Below are 26,408 nucleotides of genomic sequence, written 5' to 3'. Positions count from 1 at the left end.
TCTACGAACCTGCGAGATAGGAGGTCGGCTTATGAGTTGAGACGTCCCGGCAGGTAAACTGCCCTTAGGACTCTTAGATTTCTCTCTGCCCAAAGGATTATGGGTTCCACCTCCCTCAGCAGGGATCTGCTGTGATCTGCTGTGCGACCCTCCCTGTCGGTGTCCGTAAGATACAGCAGCTCTGTTGTCCATCCGCAGAAGAACTGGTTTCCCTGTGATCTCTAAGGGTAGAAATGCACGGTAGGTTGCCCGGATTTCCAGGATATTGGACACCAGGCCTGTCGCATGAAAGGACCATCTCCCCTGTACTGAAATCTGATTGCAGTGTGCTCCCCAGCCTGCTGAACTGGCATCGGTGGTAATTGTGATCCAATTGACATGCCCTAGCCAACGTGACTTCATCAGCGTTTGTTTCTTCATCCACCAATGGAGGCTTCTGAGCATCAGGGTCGTCAGGTGTATGGATTGAGCTAGATATCGTTTGTTCCACTGCCTCAAGAACTCCAGTTGGAAATATCTCAAATGCCAATGGGCCCAAGGGACCATCGGAATACATGACGCCATCCTGCCTATCAGGCTCAGACAGCTTGTGGCAGTCAGATAGGGTTTGGCACTCACACTCTTCATCTGCCGAATAATGGACCTCACCTTCTGAGGGGGAAGGGATACTGTACCATGCTCTGTGTTGAACAGTGCCCCCAGATAAATCATTTCCTGGGTTGGAGAAAGGTGACTCTTCTCCTGGTTTACCTTCCAACCGAATTCCACTAGCGCTGTCAAAAGAACTTCCCTATGTCCCAATAACTGGGCTGGATCCTTCGCTAGGAGAAGAAGGTCGTCTAAATAGTGGTATACTCGAAGCCCCTGTTCCCTTAAAGGGGCTATGAAGGCAATCAGGGTCTTTGTGAAGACTCTTGGAGATGTGCAGAGGCCGAAGGGAAGACTGCGAAATTGGAGATGTACCTGGCCTACTGCGAACCTCAGATACTTCCGGAAAGGTGGGAGTATAGGTATATGCAGGTAAGCATCCTGCAAGTCTATGGACAACATCCAGTCCCCAGGTTGGACTACCCGAATGATTGTTTGTAGTGACTCCATCTTGAATTTCTCTAGTAAGATGTAGCGATTTTTTTAGGTCTATGGCTATGGTCTCCAACCACCAGTTTTTTTGGGAACTAGAAACAGGGTGTAATAAAAACCTGAAAATCTTTCTGATGGAGGTACGGGAACCACCGCCTGCTGATCCTGCAAGGAGAGAAGATACAGTTGCAGTGCCTCCGCTTTTTGAGGGGACTTTGACACCTTTGTCGGAGAGAAGAAGTCTTTGGGGGGTTTGTTTAAAAACGTCCAAAAAATGCCCGTATTTGAACGTGGAAACTACCCACGGATCCTTGCACTCTTGCTCCCAGATCCTTGAGAAGTGTTGGAGTCTGGCCCCCACAAGGATTGCTTGGAACGGCTTGGCGTCAAGAAGACTTAGCAGGATCCTGTGGAGTAGGGACTGTCTACGTTTTTTTTTTTTTTTTTTTTTTTTTTTTGAGGAAGGTGGACTGGGTGCTTCTCCAGTTTTGCCTGAAGCCTTTTCCCTGCCTGGGTTGTCGATAGTCCTTATTCTTGGAATATTGGAATCTAGGCGCAAAAGACCTGGAGCACCTGGGTCATCTGTCTTGGGCTAATAGGCCCAATTTCCCACCAGTGACGCGAGAGATGGCTTTATCTAGTTTCTCCCCAAAGGGGGCTTTCCCATCAAAACGGTATTTTGCACCAATCCTGTTTTGACGCAATATCTGCTGGCCAAGGCTTCAGCCACAAGGCCCGCTTGGCCAATACTGTGTGGAGCATTGATCTTGCGGAGGATCGAATTGAATCTATAGCAGCTTCTCCAATAAGGTCTGCTGAAAGTTTTAGTTTGTCTAAGGCTTTGATAATGTCCTCCTTCGGGACATCCTGTTGGATTGCCGACTCCATATTATCCATCCAGACACGTAGCGCGTTGGATACTGATGTCAGAGCTATTGCCGGTTTACAGGCATTGTCTGCCATCTGGTAAGCTTTTTTTAGATCTAGGTCCAATCTTCTATCAAGAGGATCTTTGCATGAAATTGAGTCTTCCCTCGGTAGTGTAACGTTTTTGCTAACCTTACCACGGCTACATCAACTGCTGGAGGGCCCTCAAGCATTGCGGAGTCGGCCTCTGAGAGGGGGTATAGTTTCCCCAGGCGATTGAGGGAGAACCTTTTCTCCGTTCTCTTCCACTCCTCCTCAATCACGCCCTTAATCTCATCCATGGGAGGAAAAAAAAAGGAAATATGACGTTTGAGATAGGGAAAAAAAGGCTTTAGACCTCTTGACCTCTGTCTCGGGCTCATCCCAGCCGATTGCTTGGACCATGGAGAAAGCAAAGCCAGAGGCTTCTAGGGTCCCCTGAGGCGTCATTCTCTTCTTGATGCTTCGAGGAAGCAGGCGCTGGGCGAGAAATTCCACTTGTGTGGAAGGCCCAGGGATGGCCTCTTCAGCCGGTTGCTCCTGAGGAGGAGACGCCGGCTACTGTGGTGGCATTGTGGCTACTAATTCCGCAAGGAATCCTTATCGCTTCTTTTAAGGAGGTCCGCCACCTGCAGGCTTTCAGACTCTCTGTCCGCCGCATAGTCCTTCAGGCAGTCTCGGCAAAGCCGCTTATGTGGAAGTGGGGTGGCCCCACAGGCCTGACATTTTGGAGATCTTGGTCTCGGGGAGCGTGAGTGATGGCGCTTTTTGGCCGATGACTTCCTGCCACTCCCATGGTCTTCACGCCTGTAGGACCTGCCTCTGCTGAAACTAGAGTCAGAGTCTTCATGCCGCCTTGAGGTCTTTTTAGACGTCTTCTGGCGTACAGGGCTGCCATACATAAGGGTACCCGCCTCAGTGCACTCTTTTTTTTTTTTTTTTTTTTAAGTCGTAAAAACTTACCTGGACGTAGGTCCTTACCTCAGGTGTGGAGTAGGCTCTTGTATGGGCGGCGAATGGCTCATGTTTGGCGGCTTAACAGAGGAAGCAGCTAAAGAAAGAGCAGATAAAAAAAGAAAGGGTTAACGATCCAGTTCTAACCCCGCTCAGCGGGGTGCCTATTGGCTCCCTATATTATATATAAATTTTATCCCCCCCTTTTTTTTTTTTTTTTTTTTTTGGGGGGTACCCCTAAGAACTTTCCCAACCCTTTTACTTTAAAATCCCCTTTTTTTAACATTTTTTTTTTTTATTTTTTTTTTTTTTTTATTTTTTTTTTTTATACCTGAGACAACAGGTATATGCCTTCTGGAGCTCTGCGCGGATGATCCTCCCTGGACAGCCTCAGAACCCTTCTGAGACAGCCAGGTAGTTAAACTAGCATCCACCTGTCGGAAAAACGCCTCCTCCATGAACTCTGAGAGGCGCTGGCGAAAGAACACCACTTTGCCCTAAACAAAGATGGCCACCGCGGCCTCCGCGTCCATCGCGCATGCGCGAACTGGCGGCCCTAGAACCCGGAAGTCCCGGCCACCGGCGCATGCGCAGAACGCGGCAGAAGACGCCGCTAGTATACAAAAACCACCAGGGACAGCGCGCGCGCTCCCTAGGGGGGGGCGAAATGACGGGGAAGGGGGAACGGGGAACGCAGGGAGGTAGAGACAAATGGAGAGAGGCCAGAGGGAAGCCTAAGGGAAAAAGAACAAAAACAAGGAAAAGGAAATAAAGCACACGAAAGGAGAGAGAGAGAGATATATGAGAAGGATGCAGGGATAGCTGCTGCTTCTGAGCCATGGAGCGCCAATGCCTGGGAAATGCTGCAGATAGCGCTCTTAGTTAAGAGCTAAAACTGCCTGTCCCAAAAGAACCTACAGAAGGGACTCCCAACCTTATAAGCGCATTTAGCTGCCCAAGAGAAGGGGCCGCATCCGGGAGAGGCTGAACCCGGATGGACGCTGCCGAATGCAGAAGGTAAGGACGTTTGATACCAAATTCACTGCCATGAGGTTTGAGGAAAAAAAGGAGAATGTGGGGGTGGTGTTCACCAACTCTTTTATAATATTCACTAATCCTGAGGGAGGAGCCAAGGCGGAGCTTGTCACAGGTATGCTGCCATGGAGGCACCAGGAAAACAGATATAACTTTGTTATAGACTGTTTAAATATGTTACAGCAGAGGGTGAAACTGTGTGTAGGGGTCCATAGAAAAACCATAAAGCCCAAATAAATCCTTTATATTTATGAGTGAGAGACTTGTAAAGCGCAACACATGCGAACTGAATCGCCTCTGGGCGCGGTATCCATTTCATGGGTAAGGAACCCCTTGACCTCAGAAGAGATGGGTTTTAATCTTTCTCCTGAAGGCCAAGTGGTCCGACTCCAGTCGGATGGTGGTTGGTAGTGCATTCCACAGGCGAGGTCCCTGGACTGCAAATCTTCGATCTCCTTTGGACTTGTATCTGGCTTTGGGTATCTGGAGTAGGTTTTGATTGGTGGATCGCAGAATGCGATTGGGGTTATGGGCTTTTATTTTTTCGCATAGATATTGGGGGGCGTTGCCTTGAATACACTTATGTATTAGGCAAAGTGCCTTGAAAGTGATTCTGTCTTTTACTGGCAACCAATGGAGGGATCTCAGTGAAGGTGAGATTGATTCCCATGTTTTTTTCCAGTCACTAGTCGAGCGGCCGTATTTTGAACGACTTGCAGACGAGTGATTTGGTATTTGCGGAGTCCTAGATAGAGGGCATTTGCGTAGTCGAGTCTGGAATTGATGATTGTTCCCACCACGACTGCAATGTCCTCTTTCGGGATAAAAGGCGTGAGTCTGCGTAGTAGGCGCAGCAGATGGTGGGATCCGCTGACTACTGACCCTATTTGTGCATCCATTGTCATGTAGGTATCGAAAATGACTCAGAGACTTTTGACTTTGGTGCTAGGGGTGATAGTTTTACCCAGAATGGGCGGGGGAGTCCATGTTGACGCGGGGTGATTTTTCCGGTTAGCGTGAAACAGGAGAAGTTCTGTTTTCGAACCATTGAGTTTAAGATAACTGTTTGTCATCCAGTTATCTATTAGAGTGAGGCATTTCTCTAGTCCAAGAGAATGATCCTTTTTGTTGCAGATGCGGAAATACAGTTGTGTGTCGTCTGCACAGGAGTGGTAAAGTAACTTCTGGTTACTGATGATTTCAAAGAGAGGGCGAAAATAGATATTAAACAATACTGGCGACAAGGGAGATCCCTGAGGGACTCCGCATGACACCGTACGTTTTTCAGAAGTGAAAGACCCCAGTTTCACTATTTGTGATCGGTTTTTCAAGAAGGAGGAGAACCAGGGTAAAACACCTTCAGCAACTCCGGCTACTTCAGCTAGCCTAGCCAGTAGTAGTCCGTGGTCTACAGTGTCAAAAGCCGTGCTTAGGTCCAGCAGTATCAGGAGACAAGATCCTCTTTCGTCTACGGCCTCTAGAGCGTAATCCCATATTTTGAGCAGCGCCGTTTCTGTTCCGTGACCCGGACGGAATCCTGATTGAAACGGGTAACGGGATATGTAGTCTGACTTTTACTTTTTAACATTTTACATGCTGCCACAGTGGTTAAAATACCCTGTGCTGGCAGCACATAGGAGAATCACATTGTGGCGCTCTCAACAAAGCAACAACAAAGCAACGGGCTGGCTCTCCAGCAGTTCAACATGTCCCCCACCCCAGCACAGTGGCCGTGCGTCCATAAGGAGCACGCGGGCGCTGCCCCCTTTCTACTGCCACTTCTCTCTCACCATAGATAGATTGATGCATTGCATTAATCTATCTATGGTTGCCACAGCCACCCCCCCCCCCCAATTCAGGTGCCTGACCCCTTTCCGGCTACGGACACCTGAATTACAGCGGCGGGGTATTTTTTGGAAGCACCCGATTAGGCTCTAATAGACGTCCAATAAGGTAAACAGCGGGCACCATGCTGGGCGCTCGCTGTTCACTCAGCGTTGTGTTAGGAAAGCAAGTGAATATTTGCTTTCCTAACACTGAACATCCTCTCAGCCAATCAGGTGCTCAGGGCTGTTACCTGTCACCTGATTGGCTGAAATGACAGGCACTGTGAATGGATGCCTATCATGTGTCCAATCATAGCAGAGGACGGGAAGAGAGGACAGCAGAAGACATAGAGGAGCGTGGAGGACACTGCTGTGACCCGCTGCCCCACGAGCAGGTAAGTGCCGGGCGGGGGATGCACACTGGCAGCATTTGATGGGGCACAGTAGTGGAAATTGATGGGCACACTGGCAGTAATTGATGGGCACAGTAGCTGAAATTGATGGGCACACTGGCAGTAATTGATGGGCACACTGGCAGTAATTGATAGGCACACTGGCAGTAATTGATAGGCACAGTGGCTGCATTTTATGGGGCACAGTAGCGGCAATTGATGGGCACAGTGTCAGCAACTGATGGGCACAGTGTCAGCAATTGATGGGCACAGTGTCAGCAAATGATGGGCACAGTGTCAGCAAATGATGGGCACAGTGTCAGCAATTGATGGGGCACAGTATCGACAATTGATGGGCACAGTAGCGGCAATTGATGGGCACAGTGTCAGCAATTGATGGGCACAGTAGCAGAAATTGATGGGCACAGTAGCAGAAATTGATGGGCACAGTAGCAGAAATTGATGGGGCACAGTAGCAGAAATTGATGGGGCACAGTAGCAGAAATTGATGGGGCACAGTAGCGAAAATTGATGGGCACAGTGTCGGCATTTGATGGGCGCAGTGTCGGCATTTGATGGGCGCAGTGTCGGCATTTGATGGGCGCAGTGTCGGCATTTGATGGGCGCAGTGTCGGCAATTGATGGGCACAGTGGCGACAATTGATGGGCACAGTGGCGGCAATTGATGGGCACAGTGGCGGCAATTGATGGGCACAGTGGCGGCAATTGATGGGCACAGTGGCGGCAATTGATGGGCACAGTGGCGGCAATTGATGGGCACAGTGGCGACAATTGATGGGCACACTGGCAGCATTTTATGGGGCTCTGTGTAAATACCCTGCTCGCCCTATTCCCCTCCTCCTGCAACAAGGCTGAGCCAATCAGGGGGAAGGAGGACTGGCTGTGCAGATGACATGGATTTTGGAAATTGTAGTTCTTAACCACTTAAGACTCGGACCTTTAGGCAGCTAAAGGACCCGGCCAGTTTTTGCGATTCGGCACTGCGTCGCTTTAACTGACAATTGCGCGGTCGTGCGACGTGGCTTTCTTTTGGTGGTATTTGATCACCTCTGCGGTTTTTATTTTTTGCGCTATAAACAAAAATAGAGCGACAATTTTGAAAAAAATGCAATATTTTTTACTTTTTGCTGTAATAAATACCCCCCAAAAATATATAAAACACATTTTTTTTCCTCAGTTTAGGCCGATACGTATTCTTCTACCTATCTTTGGTAAAAAAAAAAAATCGCAATAAGCGTTTATTGGTTGGTTTGCGCAAAATGTATGGCGTTTACAAAATAGGGGATAGTTTTATTGCATTTTTATAAAAATTTTTTTTTTTACTACTAATGGCGGCGATCAGCGATTTTTTTTCGTGACTGCGACATTATGGCGCACACTTCGGACAATTTTGACACATTTTTGGGACCATTGTCATTTTCACAGCAAAAAATGCATTTAAAATGCATTGTTTACTGTGAAAATGACAATTGCAGTTTGGGAGTTAACCACAAGGGGGCGCTGATGGGGTTATGTGTGACCTCATGTCTGTTTCTAACTGTAGGGGGTGTGGCTGTAGGTGTGATGTCATCGATTGTGATTCCCTATATAAGGGAACACACGATCGATCACGGCGCCACAGTGAAGAACGGGGAAGCTGTGTTTACACACAGCTCTCCCCGTTCTTCAGCTCTGGGGACCGGTCGCGGGACTCCAGCGGCGATCGGGTCCGCGAGTCCCGCGGCCACGGCTGGGCTTAAAGGGCAACGTACATATACGTTGATGTGCCCAGCCATGCCATTCTGCTGACGTAAATCAGCGTGAAGGGATCCTTAAGTGGTTAAAGGAATGCTACACCACACTTGCCAATGAGGGCTAACAGGTGGTGGACTACAATTTCCACACATCTCTGCACCTGGAGGAGGAGAGCGTCACAGTTTTCACATGCCATCTGATCCAGACTAGGACAGTCCAGCAAGGATAGATAAAAATGTGGACCTATAGTTGGGGTCTGTGCTCTCAGCCTGATGGACCAAAGCCAAGGAGGGAAGCCAAGCGGAAATGTTTCTGTGCCTGTCCACCTGCATCGGGGAGAGAGGACGGATCTGCATTCTGTGTCTGCCGACTGAGCTGGAGAGGGAGAGTCATTGCATATCCAGAAGCAGAGAGACTGTACCCTGTGGGACCTGACTGTTGCAACCTGCTGATTGCAAAGTCTTTGGGACCAGACCAGTCATCTGCCAGGAGTGGTGAGCTTAACTCACCCCACATAGCTAACACCACAGAGACCACTCAGCCGCACACCTTCATTCACCACCAACACTCTTAAAGAGACAGTGCATCACCTAAAGAAGGGCCCCACCAGAAGCCAAGCAACATGAACTAGTAGGAGCCAGGTACATTCTGCCATCTTGATAGAGTATCCTACAGTGCACACTTGGACCCTGGTATTTCTCAGAGTTAGCCGATACGGTCTAGAGACTCTAGTTACACCTGTTATAGTTCAGTTTACTTTGGGTATAGTAATTTGAGTGCCAATTAGTGGGCCATTGATCGTCCCTTTATTATAGTGTTGTTGAGTTGGTATAATGAACTATTGATTTGGGCTTCATTTAGTTGCATTGCCTAATACATCTAATTAATTTACCTCCAAGTTGCTTGTGGTCTATTTTTGTGCATTGCTATTGGTGGTGGCTTACTAACTCTAATGCCGCGTACACACCATCACTTTATGTGATGAAAAAAAATGACGTTTTTAAAAACGTCACTTTAATTGACTGTGTGTGGGGGAAAACGTCGTTTTATGTCTTGTAAAAAACGACCAAAAAAAATTGAAGCATGCTTCAATTTTATGTGTCGTTTTTCAAAAGTGCACTTTTTACTTCACAGAAATTGACCGTGTGTAGCAAAAAACGTCGTTTTCTAAGACGTTTTTTCATCCACGCATGCCCAGAAGCTACTAATGAAGCAAGCTTCAATGGTAAAACGTGGTGGAACGTAACCTCACTTGCAAGAACATTGTGAGAAAACGATGGTGTGTAGGCAACTTCGTCTTTGAAAATTGAAGTTTCAAAAACGTCATTTTTTACTTCACAGAAAGTGTCGTTTTTTTTCATCACATAAAGTGATGGTGTGTACGCGGCATTAGGTCAGACAGGTGTAAAAACGACCTTTATGCTGCGTACACACGATCGAAATTTCCGGCAACAAAACCATGGATTTTTTCCGACGGAATGTTGGCTCAAACTTGTGTTGCATACACATACACAAATGTTGTCTGAAATTCCGAACGTTAAGAACGCGGTGATGTACAACACTACGACGAGCCGAGAAAAATTAAGTTCAATGATTCCAAGCATGCGTAGGATTTTTGTGCGTCGGAATTGCATACAGACGATTGGAATTTCCAACAAGAACTTTTGTTGTCGGAAAATTTGAGAACCAGCTCTCAATTTTTTGTGGTCGGAAATTTCGACAGAAAATGTCCGATGGAGCCTACACATGGTCGGAATTTCCGACCAAAAGCTCACATCGATTATTTGTTGTCGGAATTTCCGATCTTGTGTACGCGGGATCAGTCTACAACCAAGTGTGTCAGAAGATATCGAGCAATTAAGGGATCTGTGGCAAAAAAAGAGAACCCGCCATCATTAGTGGCTCCTGTGGGGTTAAGTGCTACAGTAATAAATCACAAGCAAGGGTTTGGGGGGCCCAAAATCTTTACTCTTCATCTCAAATGCAGTCTCTGTACTTTTTTACTCCATTTACTTTAATAGCATCCTTTAAAAAGGTTCCCAAATTATACAAACATTCTATTTTATTTTATTATTTTATTTCTATTCTATTCTATTCTAGTTCCTGTATAGTAATCCCATATCTGCTGAGGCTACTTTAGCCTCAGTTCCTGGTTTGTGATTCAATTCAAATAGATATCTAAGCCAGACTAGCAAGGCTAGCCAAATTAGGTTTTCAGGAGGAACCAATCAATGGCTCATACCTTTCTAATGATAGGTGTAATTTAGGCCTGGTTCACACCTATGCATTTTTTGTGCCTTTTGCACTACAGTCCGTTTAAAATGGTTTCCTATGGAACACATTCTGTAAAATCTGCAAATCTGCCAAATGCCAAATGCAAAAAGCGCTAAAAATGCATAGGTGTGAACCAGGCCTTATGCTTCATTTAGCTTAAAATGGCAGAAAATGTAAAACAAATGGATGGAATAGAAAAAGGCCATACATGCCAAATTGCTCCTTTCCTTTTGTCGAGTGAGAAACTTTATATGCATTAAATGTTATCAGCAGCTCCTCTGCATAATGTAATGTAACTGTCATTTCAGCTTTACCGATCCTTTTTCGTTTGCAGGCTGAATGATTTTCAGCAGGTCACAGAACTCTATTAATGTGACGACAATTAGTGACAATTTTCAGAGGTTTAATTTTCCCATGCCGAAACAAAACTGTCAGGCAGGAAAAAATAGCAGGCCAAATGTTCGGCAATCTGCGAGCTGTGGGGAGGGGAAGTCGTTGCTTTAAATTAACAAGGAATGGAATAATTAGAAAAAGCTATTTTTAGGGGTAATGAAGACAGCGCCAGCAAGGAAAGCGCGACAGCAAGAATGCACCGTATCCAGCTGGTCACTTGGAAAAGTTACAAAAAGACTTACAAATGTATGCTACTGCTTTTTAAAGAAAGGATTCCTGTCTTGGATCAACACTGGTTCATTTCATTTTTAGGCCAAGATTTTGATGCTGACAGTTTGCCACAAGCTGTGTTACGCTTTCATCATAAGGGAAACCTTTTCCACTTCTATTGTCGTGGTTAAAATTATGCCTGAGAAGGGATAGGTGTTAGCGTCTCAGTTCAGGGGTTAAGTAAAGGGTTAAAGAGAAAGAATAGTGTATTATCAGAGTGCATTTTTTCAGATGTTTTTGCTGTGATTAGATTTTTTTTACATGTTTGTTTTAATATAAAACATGTTATAATATAAGCCAGTGGTTTCCAAACTGTGTCCTGGGGGCAAGATGCAGCCCTTTTGCTTGCCTTTATCTGGTCCTAGGGGACACTTTTTCTCCATCTGACACTATTAAAAGAGAAGGATGTTTTTGTTTTTTGTTTTTGCTAATACTACTTACCTCGGTGGATAGAGAATCAGACCGATGCGGCTGCTGTCCCCCGGCGTCTCTACACTAAGAACCGAACACCGCCGATGGCTCGGTTCTCACTCCTCCCCGAGCAGAGTGATGCTGACTGTCAGTCAGCATTGCTCCTGGTCTGCTTTTCCACGCCCATTGGAGCTATTGTTTTTACAGCCCATTCATTCAGGAGAATGGGTTCCCAGGCTACTAAGGGCCAGATTCACGTATAATCGCGCAAATCTGCGGCGGCGTAACGTATCACATTTACGTTACGCTGCTGCATGTTTTACGGGCAAGTGCTTGATTCACAAAGCACTTGCCTGTAAAGTTGCGGCGGCATAGTGTAAATCCTCCGGCGCAAGCCCGCCTAATTCAAATGATCCGGGTAGGGGGCGTGGATCATTTAAATTAGGCGCGTTCCCGCGCTGATCGTACTGCGCATGCGCCGTCCCTAAAATTTCCCAACGTGCATTGCGTTACAAGGACGTCATTGGTTTCGACGTTAACGTAAATGGCGTTCAAGCGCCATTCACGGACGACTTACGCAAACAACGTAAATTTTCAAATTTTGACGCAGGAACGATGGCCATACTTAACATTGACTGCGCCTCATATACCCAGGGGCAACTTTACGCGTCGCAAAACTTACGTAAACGTCGTAACTTCACGGCGTCGGTCGGGCGTATGTTCGGGAATTCGCGAATTTTGCTAATTTGCATACTCGATCGGGAAAACGACGTCGGCGACACCTAGCGGCGAAAAAAAAATGCATTTAAGATCCGACAGCGTAAGAGCCTTATGCCTGTCGGATCTAATGGTTATCTATGCGCAACTGATTCTATGAATCAGGTGCATAGATACGACGGGCGGACTCAGAGATACGACGGCGTATCAGGCGATACGCCGGCGTATCTCTTTTGAGAATCTGGCCCTAAGTCTCTAAGGCCCCATACACACGGGAGGATTTATCCGCGGATACGGTCCAGCGGACCGCTTCCGCGGATAAATCCTCTCGAGGATTTCAGCAGATTTTAATGCGATGGAGTGTACTTACCATCGCATTGAAATCCGCGCCAAAATCCTCTGGCGAAGACGTGTCGCGCCGTCGCCGCGATTATGACGCGGCGACGCTGTCATATAAGGAATTCCACGCATGCGTCGAATCATTACGACGCATGCGGGGGATCCCTTCGGACGGATGGATCTGGTGAGTCTATACAGACCAGCGGATCCATCCGTTGGGATGGATTCCAGCACATGGATTTGTTTGGCATGTCAGCAAATATTCGATCTGCTGGAATCCATCCCAGGGGAGAAATATCCGCGGAAACAGATCCGCTGGAGTGTACACACCATAGGATCTATCCGCTGAAACCCATTTGCTGGGATTTTTCAGCGGATGGATTCTATCGTGTGTACGGGGCCTAAGAGGTAGGAAGAAAAGAAGACAACAAACAGCTAGGATTCCTTAAAGAGGAACTGCAGTCTGCTCACATAATTTGTAATAAAAACATCTTTGTCATTCTGAAGCTTCCCTCCAACCACTTTGTATATTATTTTATATAGACTGATTCTGTACTTGCTGCAGAAATCTCCCTCCACTGAGTCTAGCTACAACCATTTTAACTGTGGGCAGCTGACACTGTTGCCTGTTCACTTCCTGGATTTACACATACACACAGAGGCACACCTTCAGCTCTGCAGCTGTCATTGGCTCTCTTATGACTCGCCCTCCCTCCTCCCTTCCTGGCAGAGGAGGGCTGTGTAAGGTATTTACTGTCAGAAAAAAAATGTTTTACGATCCAAAGTTAAAACAACAAGGGCAGAAGATTTAATAGATGGAAAGTTTAAAAAAAAAATACTGAAGTTCTGCTTTAAATAGATGACTGACAGCTCTGTGAGAATTAAGGAATTATAGGATGATTTCCGATTTCCCATCCTTGGGTCATCTCTGTTTACTGAGCCCATAATGTGGCCAGTATTTTAAATACGCATTCCCGACACATACACACTTTCCCAGACCCCTGTTCCCACCTACCACATCATGGTGTGGGGGAAAGTCAAACGTATACTCTTTCTCCAGAAGTGTGCTGTATGTGTAATCCTTGTTTCGCTGAACACCATATGCTCCATAATAATCATAATCTTGAACCTACAGAGAGAAAAAAAAAAATTAAAGAGTGACTTAAAAAATAACTAAAAGCATTAGCTGTTTATATAATTACTACATTACAATAGATCAGGGGTCTCCAAACTTTTCAAACAAAGGGCCAGTTTTCTGTCCTTCAGACTTTAAGGGGGCCGGATTGTGGCCATTGGGGGTAGAAAATTTCCTTGGCCCAACATCGGTAAGGGTAAACATGGCCTTGATGTTAGTAATCAATAGGATAAGGAGAAGTGCCCCATCACTAGTATCAGCGAAAGAAATATGCCCTATTGTTGGTGTCCGTGGGAAGAATAGTACCTCATATCATATGGCAGAATAGTGCCCCAAGGGCCGGATAAAGGCTAGCAAAGGGCCGCATCCAGCCCTCAGGCCGCAGTTTGGAGACCGCTGCTATAGAATAATAAGCTAATTTGGGAAAAACATGAAGGATAAAACACTGATTGTGTTTGTTGTCCCTGTGCCTCTACAGTCATTCACATGCAGAACAGTTGAAACTGCAGATGTGTGTGAGGCCTCTCCCCATCTTCAGTAGGTCAAAATTTAAACAAACCAGCGAACCACTGAGAGCTCTCCTTCCTGTGCTTCATGCAGTCATGATGATGTAGAGGTGAGGCTGGGCCCAGACACAGCAAGATGGCCAGAAGTTATGTCTGCTCAATTGCATCTTAGCTTAGATACAAAGGGGTTGATTTACTAAAGGAAAACAAACCGTGTAAAGGAAATTTGCTCCAGAGTATAGCAAACAAGGCAAAGCTTCACTTTGAAAGGTATACACAACCACACGCAAGGAAATAAAAAAATACAGAATTTTTACTTGCACATGATTGGACATGATTGGATGATGGAAGTCAACAGAGACTGGACTTTGTTGACCTTGTTTGGAGACCCCTGCTGTAGACCACCAGAATCCTTTTTAGGCCCCTTTCAGACGTCCACTCCGCCTGTCCGTTTTTACAATCCGTTAACGGACTTGTAATACATCCCTATGGGATCGCGTCCGTTAGCGGATGGAGCATCCACTAGCGTCCGCATCCGTCGGGATCCGGTTTTCGGACGGAAGAAAACCCTATTTTTCTTCCGTCCGGCGGAACGGAACTGATGCAGACGGACAGACGGTCCGTCTGCATCCGGTTCCCCATAGGGCAGAGCGGAGCTGAGACAGGGCGGTCCCTGCACTGTGTGCGGGGACCGCCCTATCCACTGACAGCTCAGCGGGGATCCCCGCTGAGCCGATGGAGACACACGGAGCGGACCCAGAAACGGTCCGCTCCGTGTGAAAGAGCCCTAGTGATCATAGCAATCAGATGACTGTAGGATATACAGCTGGCAGTGGAATTCTTGCAGTGGACTCCTCCTTCAATGTTTCTAGTGCAGATCAGAAAATTCACAGTACAATTTGACTAGTTGTTACAGGTGAAATGGCCTAAACATTGTCAGATTAAAGCCTAGTACACACAGACCGAATGTTGGCATCTGGAGGTTCAATAGAAACCGCCCGACAGAAGCCTGCTGGCTTCTGTCGAAGGTTCATGACCGAAAAAAGTCTTCCGACCAGATAATGGCTGAGGGAGCTGACCGGAGAGTTCTGGCGGGGGGCGCCGTATACTGTCAGAAGACAATAGAACAGCAGGGGAGATTGATGTACTGACATTGGATTGTTAGTACAGTGGCTCCAACATGAGCTGTCAGTTTTTTTGCAGTTCGAACAAAAAAAATAAAAACTTGTGGTGTGTACTAGACTTAAGCCTTGCAGTGCTTCAGCTTTGCAGCTGAAGATAGCAGATTCTAAGAGAGATATGGCCAACAGTTACACTGTTGCTCTAAACCTGTATCCCGAACAATGGAAGCAAATGTATAGGAACCACAAACACAGATCATTGGAGGTGTACTATGATTACTAGGGATGGGCGAACTTTCGCTGTTCGGTTGTTCAGGAAACAGCCAAACTTTCGGGACGTTCAACCGTTTGTTCGCCCCTTTCCCCCGAACCGACCGCAATGCATTGCGGCGCTGAACAGTGCATTGCAAGCCCTGATTGGCTGAAGCAGTGAAAACTTCAACCAATCGGGGCACAGAGCACTGTCAGAGTCATGATTGGACACTGTCATCATGACTTTATCCAATCATGGCTCATTCCCGCCCCGAAGTATAAAAGTATTCTTGCAATTGCAGCCATTATCAGTGTGATTTTGGCATGGAGAGAGATAGAACAGGGCTTTGTTCAGTGCCATTAGTTAGTTACTGTGCTATTTTGCTTCAATTGTCAGTGTAGAATATTAGTTTAGTGTTAGTCTAGGGATAGTGTGAGTGTAGTGAGTAGGACCATCATTCAGCTTTGCATAGTGTGTAGCTAGAGTAGGGACAGCTCAGATAGTTTCACTGTAGTGTAGTGAGACTGTGTCATTTATACATAGATTAGTATAGAGTAGGGACAGCTCAGATAATTTCAGTGTAGTGAGACTGTGTCAGTAATATTGACATTAGTGTATAGCTAGGGTAGGGACAGTTCAGATAGCGTCAGTGTAGTGACGGTTGAACACTGTCTGTTGGATTGCGTTACTGTCAGTTTAACGCCATTTACTTCTGTGCATTACTGCCAGTTTAACGCCATATAGTTCTGGTCACTGTATGTTTGGCGCATTATATTGCAGTATATTATATTGCATCCATGGAGTGTGTCAGTGTAGTGTGAGCACTCAAATTAAAGGGCAACAAACACCTATTTACATTAATTAAAGTGCATCTACGTACAGATTTCAACTTCTCCTTTACATTTGCTTATAAGCACTGCCCCCTTCGACCCCAATAATGTCTGGGAGGACAACAAGGGGAGGCAGACGTTCCCTTGGCACTGTAATGGGGCCAGCAACAAATGTGTCCACAGGCAAAGGTGGACGTGGTGGTCAAAGACCAATTTTATAGTACCTGTCTAACAGGTGCATATCATAGCAATTTTTTACAGCAAGGCAAATTCTTGCTTTCATCAAGATTATCTCTATAGGGTTACTGTGGGAAGGCGCCACGACCAATAGTGTATTTAGGTTTTGTGCTGCCCTAGGCCTGACTAAACTCGTGCACTCCCTAATTTAAATAAGACCCACCCCTTCCTGTCAATGCCACATCCCTTTCTGTTTAAGATTGCCCTGAAATTTTTGAGTGGGGACACTAGTTCTTAGGGCCTGGGGGGGCAATGGATTCCCTTAATTTGCATAGATTTCCTCTCACTTCCTAGCTATCGGGCAGGAAGTGAAGGGAAATCTCTGCAATGGGACAGGAATGGTAAAAAATAAACTGACGGGCTATAAACCCCCCCCCCCCCCTTACTCCATCCAAAATGAAAAAAAAAAAGTGTTGTCTATAGTTCTACTTTTTTGATAATTTTATGGAGGAGGAGGACTAAGAAGATATAACCATGCCAATGGAATAGCAGAAATCATATAGCACAGTGAGGAAGGTTTGTTGTCCAAGCTGATAGAACAGTCAAAATTAGAAGCAGCTTGCATTACACTAAGGCCGCGTACACATGGTCGGTCAAAACCGATGGAAACGGACTGAAGTAACGTTTCATCGGTCCAAACCGATGGTGTGTGGGCCCCATCGGTCAGTTATCCTTAGGTCAAAAATTTTAAAACTTGCTTTAAAATTTAACCGATGGACGCCTAACCGATAGGTCAAAACCAACGGTTAGTATGCAAAAGCATCGGTTAAAAACCCGCGCATGCTCAGAATCAAGTCGACACATGCTTGGAAGCATTGAACTTCATTTTTCTCAGCACGTCGTTGTGTTTTACGTCACCGCGTTGGACTTGATCGTTTTTTTAACTGTAGGCACATCAGACCATATATCAGTCCGCTTCATCGGTTAACCGTTAACCGTTCTCATCGGATGGACTGACCGTGTGTATGCGGCCTAACAGTGTAGCACAAGCCGGTGGGGACTCTTTCTGTGTTGCCCCCCTGAAAAGTTCTGCCCTAGGCCTGGGCCTTGTTGGCCTAAGCCAGGATACAGCGTTGGCCACGACACCCAAAGACCAATTTTAGTCAAAGTGACATCAGAATGTATCCAAAAAATCTCTAATCTTGTTCCCAGTGCACTACATTGTGGCCTAATCATACACACTGGCTCCCCAGCTGTTGCTGAGCAAAATAAAGGCAGCGTGCAGAAAAAAATGTAATTGCTTTTGGCTTTATAAATTCAATTATTGCTGCAGCAGATTCCAGACATTATACAGATCTGCCACTTTACAGTTAGACTAAGGGGATCCCCCAGGCACTATATCAGAAGGATTTTTTTCATTTTTGGGCTTTCACTTTAAATAAAAAAAAAATAAAAAAAAATATCACTGCTCATTTAAAAATGACGTTTTTCACAAACTTTTTTTTTATTGATACCCCAGGGCATGACCCGAACCCCTATAACCATTGTATGCCCAATTACTTGCATTTAAGCCTTCAAAATGGGCACGTTTGATATTCAACGTTCGGGTCCCATTGACTTTAATGAGGTTCGTTATTCGGGTCCCAACTTTTGTGGTGTTCGAACGTTCGGGTCCAAACCAAACAGGGGCCCGTTCAGCCCATCCCCAATGATTACATCTTCTAGGCATTCAACCTAAAAGCAGTTATCTGTCAGCAGTAAAACACAGCAGATGCAGTTGCACCAGACATTTAACTTACCGGAGCCAACCCTTCTCTATAAAACCATCCTGGCCTCTCCCAGCCATGGCGCTCCTGGAATACACAGCCCTGATGAAGCAGCTCCTGTGGAGATCACATTATACAGGGTGTTACTTGGAATGATATTGAGATAAAGAATACAATGGCTAAAAGTCAGGCAAGGTTGATATAGAAGGCAGATAAGGCATCCGACTTGGGCTTTAGAGGAAAGAAATAGTGGCTGGAGCCATGGTCTTACCATTCCCCTTTTCCCAGTACAATAAGCAGTACTGGGTTGTTACTTTGACAGCCTTATCCTGCTCTGTGTTTTAGGAAGGATGACTTTTTACATAAGACTATTTTACTATATAAAATGATCACTAAATAAAAACATCTTGTGGCTTTATTAAAATATTGTATGGTCATGCGACTCAGTTAACAAGCACACACAAATTCAAAACCTAACATTAAGGATCTAAGCAAGTGATAAAAAAACATTTATAGGATTTTTCATGTCTCTAACAGCCAGAAACATATCTCATGCACAGCTGTGCAACTAAAAACAAAAATTCTTAGCTTTTAGAATACAGTAGGACCTTTCCATATTGTGCTCCATGCAACGTTTGGTTTTCCTTCAGTATGATGTAAAAAAAGGGGGAGGGACACAGTAATTTTTTTTCAGGATGTCAAGTTTCATAAAGACTGCTTTCCCACACTAAAGGAACTTAGGTAAAATAAATATTTGGTTGGATTTGGTGATTATTACAGTTCATCAAAGCAACTGGGAACTATGGTTTAAATTTAAGGTTTGTGATTTTTTTCCCCCAAATTTTCTATTTTGATAGAGTATCATAACAGTTGGGTATCAGGGTTTGCCAAGTCTTTTCTACTGCCTCTGCAACTACGGTGTCCAGACTTTACTGTGCGGACTGTCAAATATAATTGTTTGTATTATTATTATAATGCTGAGGACAACTAAATTTTATTCTCTAGGGTGTTAGAATAAAAAATGGGGTATCCTGTGTCTCCGTGCACCCCACCTTCCCCTCCGCACGATCGCGTCGGGACGCGCCGGTCGGTAATTAAGGCCGCGGCCTTCGCTTCCCCGAGCGCCAGGTCGCCAATTCTAGTCGCAATTGTGACCGGGCGCCCAGATTTTGTCGAACCCTGCCTTTAAATATGCCTGTTTGTGAGACACACCTCCTGTGATGCAAGGAGCTAAACATAAGCATAGCAGAGAGGGAAAGTAAATGATCAGAATTGTGTTTCCTATGTGTTACACATTGAAGTTGAATTAAAAGTTTTCATTGTAAAGGCCCATACACACGATCCAATTTTACGACAATAATTGTCTCATGGACGTGTTGTGTCGGATATTCAGACCATGTGTATGCTCCATCAGACAATTGTTGCTGTTCATGCTCACCAACTGTCTGGCAATAAATCTGTTACCTCAGATTATCCGATCATGTGTACACAAATCCGTTCAACTAAAATCCAATGTACAAATCCGCATGCTCGGAACCAATGCTAAAGATCAGACAACAATAGCAGAAGTTGCCCAAAGGGTGGCGGTAAAGAGCTGAAAAACCACGTGATTTGGTGTATGTTTGATTAAAAAGTTCTGCTGTCTGTGTGCAGAACAAGTTCACGGCCAATGCTCTTTGGACCAAAATCCACGGATTTGTCTGATGGAAGTCCGATCATGTGTACGAGGCCCAATTTAATTCCGTGTGATACATTATAAAAAACATAATAACAATAAAATCCACAAGGGAACTGAGGGAGACAACAGGACTTTTCAATACCAAAATAATGTATGGCACATACTGTATATTAAAGTGTTTGTTAACCCCAAAAATTTTTAAAATACAGATCCTGGTCCCTTAAAGCAGATTAAACAGCACAGTGCTTGTGCAGTGTAATCTGCCACTTTCTGATCCCTCCGCTTCCTGTGGTCAGAATACGTCCCTTCCTCATGCGCAGCTGACCTCTCTGCTCTCATCTCTCCCCCTCACCCTCTCCTTCCTGCCCGTCATCTCTGTGCCTGTGTCTTTGTCTCGACCCCCCCCCCCCCCCCCGGCTTTACATAAAAATAAAAAAAGCTTAAAATTGTCACTGCCAGCCCCTCTATAATAGGCAGGCATAGCACACTGTATCAATCTTTTATATAAAACGAGGCTTGTAAATACTGATAGCTTGATCTTCAGGCCGGTCACATGACTCTCGCCCCGTTTCCAGGGCTACTGCAGGAAGGGCTGAGCAGCCATGTGATTTTCCCTTCTGACGTCAGAGGGAGATCTCGGCCACTCCTGCAGAAGCCATCCATTGGAGCTGTACAGCGGCCGCAGGTCATGTGACCGGCCTGAAGAAAGCTCTAAACAAGTATTTAGAAGCATCATTTAAAAAAAGACAGGTACCGTGTGCTATGCCAGGCTCTAATAGAGGCATAGACTTTATAATATGGATTAACAAACACTTTAAGCATAAAAAACAAGTATTTATTGAATTTTTTTTAAAGTTACCCCTATAGTATACAAATAAGGGGAGATTGACAAATTTATATAACACTTTGAGCATTGAAAAAACTTCATAAAAGCATAGTAATAGTGCGGATCGTAAGATTCCAGGGCCCCCCGGAATCCTGCGATCAGGACCATTACTATGCTTTATGACGTTTTTTTTCAATGCTCAAAGTGTTTGACAATTTTAGATATCTCCCCTTATTTGTAGTCTATAGGGGTCACTTAACAATTTTCAATAAATACTTGTTTTTTATGCTTAATACATGTGCCACACATTCTTTTGGTATCACAAAGTCCTGTTGTTTTTTCTCCCTGTTCCATAGTGGATTTTGTTGTTCTAAATTATGGGGCCGATACCAGACAGTGGTTTGTCTTAGCCTCTCAACTGGTATACAAATAGATTAAAACATAATAAACATACATTTTGCAACTATTACAACTAAGCAATAAATTTGTTTTCATTAATCAGACTTTGTTTATTCAAAAGTGATAAAGCCGGAGTCTGATCTGCTGAGTCACTTGCTGGCATCACCACCATATAGAATAAAAAATCCACCAGGGCTATAGGGAGCCCTTTATAATGGCCACAGCCCCAGCTGGAATTCAACACAGAAATATCTCTAAATCTCTAATCAGGTGATTTATAACCCACTTAGAAATGACTGCTGTATTGTGGTGCAATAAAAATGCACGCTAGCATGTGTCATGACGTGCGTTAATGCGAGTTGCATTAAGATACCCCAAACCAGACCTGTACAATTTTTTTTATGATACAACACATTACAATGCACAGTAGTTATTGGAGGTGCATTGGTTACATACATTGGGGTGGCATTAAATAAAAATGGCATTGCAACCCACCAGAATGCATGTGTTGCGGTAACCACAATGCAACAATGTGAATGAGCCCTTGAAGTTTGTATCCATCCACATTTTTTTGGGGGGTTTTGGATAGGGTGTAGAAAAGTTAGAGTCACTAACAAGTTTATACAAACATGTGGGGCTCCATTAGAGAGATATCCCCCTCTGTCCCCCCATAAAAATCAAGGTGACATTGGTTTCCCTGGACAAGAATTGAGGGAAAAACTACTGTACAACAGGAACACCGGCAGCAATTTCTGTCTATCTTGCAGGTGGAGATATTACCCCACTTCCTGTCCAGTGAAACAGTTTTTTACCAGGACAAGTAAATCTCTCTAACCAATTAAACAGCAGTTAAAACATGACAGTGGATGTATTCCTTCTCTACATTTCCAAAAACAAAACTATTTTGATGGGGCAATTACTCCAGCATCTACCACACTAAAATATGAGTTTTGTGTGGATTGACCCTTTAATGTCTATTGCGGCAAAAAGTATTTGGTACCTTCTGCAAGTAAAGATTGCAAGCCCAATAGTGCTCAACCAATATATATTCTTTGTTCACTTTCTCTTCTTTACCTCATACAGAGAATCTTTCCTCATATTCCTTCCAGCCAGAGGCTCATCATACGGAAAAACGACAGAGTAGTTTTTAGCGTAGGACTCGTGGCTGCGTTCTCGCATCCAGCGGTTGTGATTGGTCAATGAGTAATGGAATCTCCTGAAGAACATAAATATAGAAGAAGTCATGTTTCCATACACTTAGCACAGAACACAGAACACGGATGATGCCTACCCTAAATTTTGGCCTGGTACCTTCATCAGATTTTAGAACAGGTAATTCCATTGAAACCTTGATTTAAAATTTTAGAAGGTATATGGAAACACAATCTATAGACAGAATTTTGATATTTCAGTAGCTGAACTGGAAAAAGCAATGTCATGACTTTTTAAAAGGATTACATAAGTAAACTACAGTTTAACATTTGTCCTTTTATATAAACCCATAAAAAATAATAAAATCAACCTTTCAGTGTGATTCATTCTAAATTGGTTTGTGAATCTTTTGTCTGTGCGCTCAGGCTTTATAATACAGTATACTGCGCTCTCCTACAGAGTATCATTAATGGTAATTATCATTATTTATGACTGTAGCTTTCGCTGACTTCCAAAGACCAAACAAAGGCATTCGAGGGTGGTACAAAGCATTCTGGGAGTCACCAATGACCCTGGCTGTCACATCTCCTGAATTCTGGCCTCGTCAGAAATTCCTGAGCATTGTCTTGTGTTGCGTATAAGCGAAAATTGCAAATAAGGAAAGGACATCCATCCAGCGACTACACCTCCCACATTTAATTCCCTCATCTCCATCATTAGCCTATGGCATAATTAGACAGTGCTTCTCTAGGGAAGAAATAGATTTAATGATAAGTTTTACTGTGCTGTGCGATTATTGCTGAGCACCGTCCAGCCGATGGAGAAGGGCGTTAATAAAGGCTGCGCAATAAAGAAGAGATCAGGGGCTAAATGTGCATAGCGAGGGATGAGTGTGATTTCCGGGGTAATTAACTGTCAGTTAATTGGCAGCTGCAATTATTATCTGTAAATCAATCCAACTTTTCTGGGTTTTAAAGTATTACATAAAAACATTTTTTTTTAAAGGAAATCACTACAGATAATACCCAACAACTTTTCCCTTACTTTCCTGATTTTCCTCTTATCCAAGCATGCAGCCCGGCAAGCCAGAAAATTAGGGGGGGGGGGCGAGCGAGCCCCCCCTCCTGAACCATAGCAGGCCACATGCCCTCAACATGGGGGGGCTCTAAACCCCCCTCCCAAAGCACCTGGTCCCCATGTTGATGACGACAAGGGCCTAGGCCTTCCCCACAACCCTAGCCGGTAGTTGTGGGGGTCTCCAGGCAGGGGGCTTATCAGAATCTGGAAGTCCCCCCAGATCACCCCCCCCCCCAATGTGAATGAGTATGGGGTACATAGTTTTGACAATTCCTTTTATTAAGAAGTCAGAAATAAATGTCCCCCGGTAAAGATCCATCGTCAATCACAAATTACAATGCCCACCGCCCAGAAGGAAAAAAAACCTCTGGTTCCGATAAAGGCTTCTGCCGTCTGCCAGTTCCGCCGTCTGCCAGTTTTTAAATAGCCAGGGGCAAAGCCCACCTGCCCCAAAAGCACCCCGGTTTGCTCGCCCCCCCCTTTCCTGGCCTGCCAGACTGCATGCTCGGATAAGGGACTGGTATGAAAATTGGGGGGGGACATCATGCGCTTTTTTTATTATTTGGTGTGGGGTTTCTGGTCGAAATCCAAATTTGGAATTCGTTAGAAAATGAATATATGAAATGTAATGAATTTTAATGAAATTCATTACTGTTTCATTTGGAGATTTGGATACATCCGATTCTCAGAATAACCATAAAATTGTTTGAATGCATATCTGGACCGAAACAAATGGCACATGTCTAATGTATGCAACTGCATCTGTCAGTTTGAGGCATGGCGCACCAAAACAACAGTTCTGTTCTGTAGATACTGAGAAAAGTATACCACGTGCCAATGTTAAGCAAGGGATTCTGCCCTTTCAATGATCACATGCTGTAAAGAACGTTGCCCTTCCCTAGTGGTCTTGTGCATTTATATCAAAGACTAAATTAGTAGGACAGCTAACGACATTGCAGGAGATGTCATATTCCTCATAACAAGCTGCATGTAGTTAGAACTCATTCTATGTGCTGACTTGTGGAAGAGGCAGTGAGCCAACAACAGAAACAGGTGGAAGATTGCTCTGTGGATTCTTATTTACAAGCTCCTCTGCTCAGAATAAATAAAAAGGGAATTTTGGTGGTGTAATAAAAATATTACAGAAAGGTCATCTTCAATAACATCACACTGCAAAACAGCTATTTAGCATACAAAAAAAAAAGCTATATTTGCAAATATAGCGTTTTGTGTGGGTGATATGAATAGTAGAGGTTTACTATATGTAAAAGTTCATTTTATGTGATAATGATATATTTTATTTATATACAGTATATATGTATCTGTAGCACCCTCTACCTTAGGTAGGTAGGTGCTAGTGTAGTTTTTTGTGCAAGCTGCCAGCGCAGGTAAATTTAGGCAGGCCTATACTGCGAGTCAGGCCTGTTCGTTTTGATCTGGGGGCAGGGGAGTGGTTTAGTGTACCAGTAGGTGACTGACATGTGCCTCAGCTCTTGGGCCCCTTCTCTGTTTCAAGGGAGAGGGTTCTGGAAAAGGGGCAGGGTAGAGAGCTGGAGTGACATGGGGTGCTTGTGAGGAGCTCTGATCAATCCCCAACTAGGAATGGCAGGGGGCAGGCCTCCTACCCATACCCATGGTCAGCCTGCTGGAGGAGGAGTAGTCGGCTGGGTGAACTGGATGATGGAGTGTTAGACTTTAGTGTCTGAGGAAACCCCCTTTTCTGGCGGGAAGCTGGGAGGGAGCCTCTCCTTACATGGAGAGCTGTCCTGAAACGGAGCTGGAGGAGACAGTTGGTCAGCACATCCGGAGTAAAGTCATTCAGGAAGGATCCAGGGCAGGTGTCGGTGAGTGGAAAGCACAGTGGAAAGCTCTGGAAGAGACATGCCAGGAGAGTTGGATGCCAGAGGGAGAGACTGTGGGAGTTCGTGTCAAGTCGCTGCAGCCAGGAGGGTGGGCAGGATTTGCAATCGGACTTATTGGGATCAGTAGTCCGCCTATATTTAATCTTCTCAAGTGAATCGGTTGCTGCCACAGAGGGGTACTGCAGGCCCTGGCCTACAACGGGCCATCAAATAAAGACACTGGGAATTATTCAAAGTGAGGCCTAGTCATGCTGATGGTGTGACAGAACCCTGATGAAGGGGAAGTTTTGTTGTCCCTGAAACGTGTTGGTGTTTATATGTGACTGTATTACAAACAATTAAAGGCACTCTGTACTCATACTTTGTGGTTTGGAGCCCATTTGTATACTTTAGGATTAACTGAAAGTACCTCTCCTCTGCTGCAGGGAGGAGAAAGTATTTCCACATTCTTCTCTTACCCACTGATCAGATGGCAACATAGTAACTTTGTCTCAAGTTACAAAGAGTGAGGCAGCAGCAGGGGCTGATCTATATCAGATCTTTGTGATCACAGCCAAAAAGTAAAAAGTCACTCTGAGCCACCATCCCAGTTCAAGAATTTCACCCCTGAATATGCCATAAGAAAGATGATGCCATTCTCCTTGAGAGAACAACGGATAAAAACAATGTCAGTGAGAGTGCTGTGAAAGGTGATAAATACATGGAAGTCTTTCACTTACACATTATTAAGCACACATAAACATAACATGAAAAAAAAAATGTCTGATGCAAGGTCCACTTTAGGAACAGGAGAACTATTCTTTTAAGCAATCATGCATTGTTGCACAATTGTTCTCCTGTAAGATGCATGAGCCCTGCGGAGATGACATGCCCCACCTGATGTCGTAGCCGTACATATCCTTCTCTGGGCGGCCATGAATTATCCAGTGCGCCAGCTCCTTCCCGCATCCACCGCCCAGCATCATACCTGTGGAGACCACAGGAGCTGTCAGAGAAAATCCATCCTAACAGGATTTCCGAGAAACTGATTCAAGGGCACTTCTAGAAGAAAATATGGTAAGCAGTATTGTGCAGAATGTGGCCGATTTACAGGAACTGCATTGCTGATATCAACCAATCAGATTCTGTGTGTGCCATTTTGTACTCAGTAGCTATAAGCCATGCTGCAGGTAAAACTAGTTCAGTGCAGAGGGAGCTGGAAGTAAAGTCCCAAGGCGTAGCTGGGAAATGTATTGCCTTAATGATTGGCACTTTGGACTTGAGCTTAATACCCA

The 26,408-nt window shown here is 44.9% G+C and overlaps 1 protein-coding gene across 3 annotated transcripts in view; it reads right to left on the bottom strand.

Moving 5' to 3' along the window:
* Nucleotides 1-26,408, bottom strand: part of SARDH (sarcosine dehydrogenase) — a 185,320-nt gene that overhangs the window by 107,050 nt on the left and 51,862 nt on the right. For all 3 annotated transcript variants that reach the window (XM_040324151.1, XM_040324152.1, XM_040324153.1), the window contains exons 10-13: nt 26,011-26,101; nt 22,118-22,259; nt 18,174-18,257; nt 13,368-13,481 (exon numbers count right to left, since the gene is read on the bottom strand). In XM_040324151.1, the coding sequence (XP_040180085.1) occupies nt 13,368-13,481; nt 18,174-18,257; nt 22,118-22,259; nt 26,011-26,101 (431 nt within the window). The remainder of the gene's footprint in view (nt 1-13,367; nt 13,482-18,173; nt 18,258-22,117; nt 22,260-26,010; nt 26,102-26,408) is intronic.

The sequence above is a fragment of the Rana temporaria genome, chromosome 9 (genome assembly GCF_905171775.1).
Source record: "Rana temporaria chromosome 9, aRanTem1.1, whole genome shotgun sequence".
Lineage (NCBI taxonomy): Eukaryota > Metazoa > Chordata > Amphibia > Anura > Ranidae > Rana > Rana temporaria.
Note: the sequence above shows the minus strand (reverse complement) of the source record. Positions and strands in the feature narration are given on the sequence as shown.